At 47.1% G+C, this 7,414-nt stretch overlaps 1 protein-coding gene across 1 annotated transcript; it reads left to right on the top strand.

The window, feature by feature from the left end:
* The first annotated feature begins 270 nt into the window (after positions 1–270).
* Positions 271–4,838, top strand: DDIT4L (DNA damage inducible transcript 4 like). The gene is made up of 3 exons (XM_045536945.1): positions 271–428; positions 669–808; positions 2,578–4,838. The coding sequence occupies exons 2-3, from the start codon at positions 718–720 to the stop codon at positions 3,063–3,065; spliced, it is 579 nt and encodes a 192-aa protein (XP_045392901.1). The 5' UTR covers positions 271–428; positions 669–717; the 3' UTR covers positions 3,066–4,838.
* The last annotated feature ends 2,576 nt before the right edge of the window (positions 4,839–7,414 follow it).

The raw sequence follows: 7,414 nt of genomic DNA, 5'->3' as shown, positions 1-7,414 counted from the left end.
CCAGGCTCGTGGCCCGTGGGGGGTGGGGGGTCAGAAATCGCGGTCGCGGTGCTCCGTGGCCTGCCCGGAGAGCGGCAGGTGTCCGCCCCACCCCACCCGGCCTTGTCCCCAGCTCCCAGCGGCCTGCCCCGGGCCCCGCGGAGGGCAGGGGTTGAAACGCGACCCGACCGGGCAGGGGCGGGGCAGGGGGCGGGCCGGGGGGGGGGCAGAGCGCTGTCCCCATAAAGCGCCCGCTGCCCCGCGGGCGACGCTGCTCGGCGGAGGCGGCGCTGGGTGGCAGGGGCGCGAGCGGGGACGCCGATCGCCGCTGGGGCCTGCAGGTCACTGAGCTCCCCCCCGGAAGGGGACTGCAGACGGGCGTGCCTGCCTCTGTTTACCCCCACGGCATTGCCAGCGAGCGCGTCCGCCCCGGCGAACCCCCCCTGCAGGTGAGCCCCCGCGGCCCGGGAGGAAGGAGGGGTGCAGGGGAAGCGCCCCGGGGCAAGTGGCTTCCAAGTTTTGCAAACTTTGTAGTTAGTTTCAGGTCGCGGCTGCAGTCGGCGTCCGCCCGGGCTCTGCAAACTTGGGCTGCAGGGCCGGTCCCCCGTTTGGAGAGGGAGGGGTCTCGGGAAACTCTGCACGCCTTGCCGGCTTTTGCAAACCGTCCTCCTCGCCGCCTCCTCTTCCAGCGCCCCAGAAAGGCCGTTCCGCCCCGCGAGGGACACGGAGCCGTTGACCATGGTTGCAACCGGCAGTCTGAGCGGCAAGAACCCGGCCGGCGTCGCAGACCTGCTGGACCCCGGCTGCCACCCCGGGAGCCTGCTCAGCGGTGAGTGCGCGCCGCCCGCCGCCCCTGCCCCTCCAAAGGCCGCAGCCCTGGGTCGGTCTGGGACGTGCGACTCCCCCTCTTCCTCCACGTAGGGAGTGGGCCATAACATCCCTCTAAAGAGACCCCCTTTTCCAAATTTTCTAGCATGTTCTGCTCACGATGGTGAGAAACAAAAGTAACAAACTACCCGAGGGCCGCATCATTCTGGTCTACCGCCAGTGGGCTCTTTGGGATCAAGTTCCTCCTTCCACACGATTGTGAAGTGCACAGTTGTGTGTGTTTTAACCAATGTATTTACCCCTGTAACCGACACCACCCCCCAAAATTCCCATGTCCCATTTGCCATCGATTCTCCACTCTCCCCTGCCCCCAGAGAATCGCTGATGTCATTTTTGTCACTGGAAGTTAGTTTTGTCTTTTAGAACCTCATAAAAATGGACTCATGCAGTAGGTACTCTTTGCTCTCTGGTTTCTTTCCCGCCTCCTAGTGTTTTCGAGATCCTTCCATGTCGTGACTTTGACCAGTGTGTTCCTTTTTATTACTGAGTAGGATTCTATTTGTGGTTATACCCATTATTCCATTTTTAATGGAAGAAGGAAACTTTTCAACCGCAGTGGTGCTGGGCTGAATGTCATTTGCGATTGTAAACAGCAGTTTCTAAGTGAACACACTGAGGAGCTGTGTGAGCCTAGACACGTTGCTTAAGCTCTTCCGGCCTCCCTCGTGTGGAAGGTGAAGTGGTTGATGACCTAATTTATTGGCCAGAATTCTAAAATTCTCTCTTCAACATACATAAAATATGGGCACTTATAATTCAGTGTGCATTTGTTCCATTCAGTTGTAAATAAAATGCTCTAAGTGAATGCATGAAGGTGGAGTAAGCTCAGGGAGGGGAGGCTGGCAGGACATCTGCCTGTACCCTGCTCCTTTGACCGTGACCGTGTGTGGTCTGGCATCCTGCCAAGTGGTAGGATTAATTTGGGAGGTAGGTAACCAAATGCAGAGCTATCTCTTTTCCTTTGAGCAAATCTAATTTTGTTTCGCTAGGACTATTTTGTTTGGCTTGGCTAAGAAAAACTACCCAGCCAGTTATAAATATCCTCATGGATCTCAGAGGGCTTCTCTTTGAGCATTTTTTTAATCAAAGAGGTTAAAGCTAAAATTGGGATCTACGGGCCGTTCTAAAGAAAGACACAAATTTGATAGATCTTTAAGAGAGTTCATCGAGCTCATGATGGGCCCACTTAAGAACAATAGCCAAAATTCTGTATTTTACAGTACATGTATTCCTACAGGTAGAAAGCATCAGTCCCTCAATCCAAAATAAAAATAAAAATAACCATTTTTAGTCTCAACGTAATGCATATTTTCTGTTAAAGAAAATTACAAAGCCCCCACAAGCAAGTAGGCAAGAAAGAAAAGAAAATCACTAATAATCTGAGATAACCACAAGTAGATTTTTGATGAATAGTCTTTAAGATTGTGTGTGTGTACATATATGAATTTAAAGAAAAATGGCTATATTCTGTCCACCCCATTATCAAAAACCTTTACTTCACAGATGGACTTTAATTCTTGAGAGGTTAAATGTTTCCTTGTATCACCTAGCTAGTGAACAGCAAAGCAGGGTCAGCTGACTCTCAGGCGAATATTAGAAACAGGCAGACATGGTGGATAGTGGTAATGAATGTTGCTATCTTGGGGTGTTTTCTCTACTCCTGGATTTTTTTCTTTTCTTTATCTAAAAAGAAAATTTCCTTTCCTACAGATTTTGACTACTGGGATTATGTGGTTCCTGAACCCAACCTTCACGAGGTGATATTCGAGGAGACCACTTGCCAGAATTTGGTTAAAATGCTGGAGAACTGTCTGTCCAAATCCAAGCAAACGAAACTTGGTTGCTCCAGGGTCCTCGTCCCCGAGAAACTGACCCAGAGAATTGCTCAAGACGTCCTGCGGCTCTCCTCTACGGAGCCCTGTGGCCTGCGAGGTTGTGTGATGCACGTGAACTTGGAGATTGAAAATGTATGTAAAAAGCTGGATAGGATTGTGTGCGATTCTAGCGTGGTGCCCACTTTTGAGCTGACCCTTGTGTTCAAGCAGGAGAACTGCGCGTGGACTAGCTTCAGGGACTTCTTTAGCAGAGGTCGCCTCTCGTCTGGCCTCAGGCGAACTCTGATTCTCAGCTCAGGATTTCGACTGGTTAAGAAAAAACTTTACTCATTCATTGGAACAACGGTCATTGAAGAGTGCTAAAAACAACAAATTTAAAAAGGTTCTTCCATGATTGGGCAATAAAACGATGCAGCTAGTCAATTAAACTCATCTGTAGATTTCCCCACGTGCCCTCAATGAGAAACCCCAAACGTAGGCCATCCTTGTGCTTCCCATTTTTTGTGGCCTTTGGAGAAATGACCCAGGACAGTGTACATTTTCTGCATAGATCACCTTTTTTTTTTACAGAAATGGAATGGAATAAAGAAGGCAAAGAAGCCATCCATTTCAGTTTTATATTTGACATCACATCTTTGTCCAGGTGGTCTTGCTGATAGACTATACACATCAGATTTGCCTACTCTGATTTTCCGATGGCTTTTTTTCCTGGAAGTTCTCCAAGTGATCCTTCCAATCACAGACTCTTTACTAAATGATGCTTAGCTCATCAAAACTTCCAGAAGCCCACACTACCCGTTTCCTACTCAAATTTGAAGGGTTCTTGAACAGGAGCGTAGAATTAAGTGGGTGAGGTTAATTAAAACTTAACTGTAGGTGAGAGTGAATGAGAAATGGCACAGTGGCAACAGAACTGCTTCACTGTCTCTTTGTGTCCTCCGTGTTTTAAGATGGGGACAAAAGTTTGAGCCGCCCTTGTGGCCACCATGCTATTGTTTCAGATAACTTTATGGTACGATATAAGCCCGGTTTTCCTAGTTCCCAAGTCTTGGATGTTATCTTTCTCGATTAGAAAATTGGAAAATGTTGAACTGATGTTTTTGCATGTAGTTGATTCCTCTTCCACTGAGTGAATGATGAAGGCCTGTGAGGGTGGGAAGTGAGGTCACAGGTCCAGCCCCTTTCTGATTCATTTGGCATCTAGCTGCTTTTCAGTGTTGCGTGTGCTCGATCTCGGATGAACCATTTCACCACATCCGTGTTATCGCTGGCCTTTCCTGGGTATTCAGGTATCTCATCTTCACCCCAGTCTTCAAGGCAATGGCTGCACACTGCCACTTTAAATGATAGAGATGGGTGTGTTTACAGATCTGCCTTGGCTATGGAGGTCTGGTTTATAACACAGACTAGAGAATGAAAATCGTGCTCTAGAAAACCCGTGCACACTCAGCTTTCTTCCACCTTGGATACCTGTCTCTAGGCAATAACAAAGGCCTGTGTTTCGTCTTATTCCAACTAACTAGATCATTACATGTTTCTTTTCTTTTATGTTAATAAGAGAATTTAGCCTCCATAACAGTGTTCAATTCAGCAAGTCGTTCGTGTCCTTGCCGTGGGTCACAGATGAGGAGCTTATTCAGGTTTTGTGCCCAAGCTATTCGCACTGCATCACACCCCAGAGCCCAGGGTCACAGGGACAGGTGTCTTCATCCTGGTGTTACTCAAAGACAGATGTGTTCCTGTTACTGATACTACAAGTGACCCAAAATGTCAACTGTTCAAATTAGCAAGTGTTCTAACAGACTGGATTCTTCAAATGCTTGGAAAGATACCAGAAAGCCAGTCTTCGTAGAACCGGGCCAGGGTCGAGCAACGTTGTTTGCGTGTCTGTCGTTCAGGGCTCTGAAGGTTCCTGTGTTTTTGCCACTGTTTCAGAGTCGTCACCACTGACCGGGCAAGGCTTCTCGGGCATGGTCGTAGAGCTCTTGTCCTTTCTCCACTAACAGTTGCCTTTGGCTCTGCTGCCTGTTGTGCTTACGAAATGGTGATGGCTTCTAGAGGCTCTTAAATTAATATTCCTGTTAAAGGAAATTCAAGTTTGTCTATTTTTGACAATAAAGAATCATATGTTTTTAATTCTCTTGTCCTCTTTTTTTCTGAGTTTATGCAGTGATCACCCTAAAATATATTTGAAGATATTTGGGGGAAGATGACAAGACAATTACTACCTTTGTGATAAAGCCAATTTGTACCCTTAATGATAATATTCCAGTTGTATTAATATTTATGGCATGTACTTATGTCAATAAAGAGTGATTTGCTTCATACTTTTTCAACTACAGTAATACCTTTTATAGGAAGACATTAATAACTGGAGCTCCTTTGGCAACTGCCTCAGGCTTTTGGTATAGTTCTTCCAATAACCAAACACAGATATAGCTATCAAATTATAAGATCACTGTACATATTCATTTTTATCAATATATTCTATTTGAATAATGTATCCTTCTAATTCTATTATTCCTCAGTTTTGAATTTTTAATCTTTTTCACCTATATTTTCTATCTCCTCCAACTTACAGTCACTAGATCAGATTTCTCACACTAGATAACGCACATTTAACAAGACTTGCCAAATGCTTGGTGCTCTTCTAAGTTCTTTACAAAAATTACTTAGTCCTCAAAACAACCGTATGAATTGGGACTACTAGGCAGCAGAGTCAGGGTTTAAAACCCTGCTGAGCCCAGAGGCTGCACTCTTAGTTTTACCCACCACACCATGGGCAGCACAGAGACCTCATCCACATCACCAAAGGACTGTGTGAAAACAGTGTCAGAAATATTCGTCCCTAAATTTGAAAAAAAAAAAAAATTTTTTTTTTTTGAGTGCTGTGACGTCAGCCTAGCTCACAGCAGCCTCAAACTCCTGGGCTCAGGCGATCCTCCTGCCTCAGCCTCCCGAGTAGCTGGGACTACAGGTGCACCACCATGCCCGGCTAATTTCTTTCTATTTTTAGTAGAGACGGGGTCTCACTGTAGCTCAGCCTGGTCTCGAACTCCTGACCTCAAGCGATCCTCCTGCCTTGGCCTCCCAGAGTGCTAGGATTACAGGCGTGAGCCACTGCACCTGGCCTGAAAAAATTCTTAATGTGGTTTCTTTTCAGATAGGAAAAATGAGGAAACTAGTGATAACGCTCACTGTTCATAAGAGCCAGACCATGCTTAAATTAGAAAACCGTCCAGATGTGAAAAAGACGTGTTTCCATCCTGGCACCCTCACTCCTATTCTGTGTACCTGGCCTAGTTTCTCCTTCATGTGCTCAGAAAGGGCGTGCTCTGTCCTGAATGGGGGGTTAGCCGTCAGCAAGTACATATCGTGGTCTCCCGAGAGAATGGGGTGTCTTGCTTTCCCTTGTCAATAGACAGATGGCATTATTTTACAGCAATGGATTCGACCTCCTGAATCTGTGTTGCCGATGACAGTCTGTATCCTCATGGAGCTGGCTTCATCCTGCCCTAGTGACAGTTTTCCAATGTGCACGGTGTAAGGATGTATAATACAAGTGCTTATATATTTTAAAAATCTCAGTCTATTACACACAGTTCTCAGTTATCTATATTGGTTTAAACAAGTGATAGTAATACTTTTTAATGTCCAAAGCAGGTTGGTGGCAGGGAAGGACGACGGTCACATGCCGACTTGCTGAGAGGGAGGAGCACTTCATGCACTTAGAGCCCAGGCTTGATTATAGACTCAAAACACTCCATTGTATTCTCTGCATCTGCCACAGGCAAGTGAATGGAGACGTTATGAAAGGTCTCATGGGAAAGTTCAGGGGTCAAGGGTGGAGACGGTATACACAGCTTCTGTCTATGCACTGTACATAATGCAGTCGCGTGGCCCATCTAATGGCAAGAGGGGCTGAGTAACGTAGTAGCATGGAAAGGAAATGGCCTTGATGACCTGCCAACATAGTCTCTGCCACACAGGGAGAGACAAGACAGCCAAGGAAACACAACAGATAGTCCAGACACAGACCTGTGCACATAAGGCAAGTTGATTTACAGCAGAGCCGGCTCTTTGGATCAATAGGTGTGGTGTTGTGAAATCTATGTTTGGTCCTCCTCCAGTTTCCTGGTTTACACTTCCTGAAATCCAACTCCTACAATCCTTGGCATCTTCAAGGTGGTAAGCGTCTTTTTGTATGCTAATGAGTTGACCTATGGCTGGCAGCCCCTAGGTAGTAGCTACAGGATGGGAGCTGCCCACCAAAAAGACCACGGCTGGGTTGGAGCACTGGGACTTTGAGCCTCACGCCCTCCCCACCTTCTGGAAGAGGTGCTGAAGGTTAAGTTGATCACCAGTGGCCAATGAGTTAATCAATCGTTGCTAAGAAAGATGCTTTGATAAAAACTCAAAAGGACTGGGTTTGGAGGGCTTCCAGCTAGCTGAACACGTGGGGGTTCCTGGAGGGTAGCAGGCCTGGAGGGGACACGGAAGCTCCATGCCTCTCCCACACACCTCGCCCCCGTGGGTGTCTGCATCCGGGATTCATTGACATCCTTCGTCACATCCTGCGTAATGAACCAGTGAACCTAAGTGTTTCCCTGAGTTCTGGAAGCTGCTGTAGCAAATTAATCTAACCTGAGGAGGGGTCACGGGAACACCAATTTATAGCCCATCAGTCAGAGTGCACGCAAAGGAACCAAGGG

The sequence above is a fragment of the Lemur catta genome, chromosome 24 (assembly GCF_020740605.2).
Source record: "Lemur catta isolate mLemCat1 chromosome 24, mLemCat1.pri, whole genome shotgun sequence".
Lineage (NCBI taxonomy): Eukaryota > Metazoa > Chordata > Mammalia > Primates > Lemuridae > Lemur > Lemur catta.
Note: the sequence above shows the minus strand (reverse complement) of the source record. Positions and strands in the feature narration are given on the sequence as shown.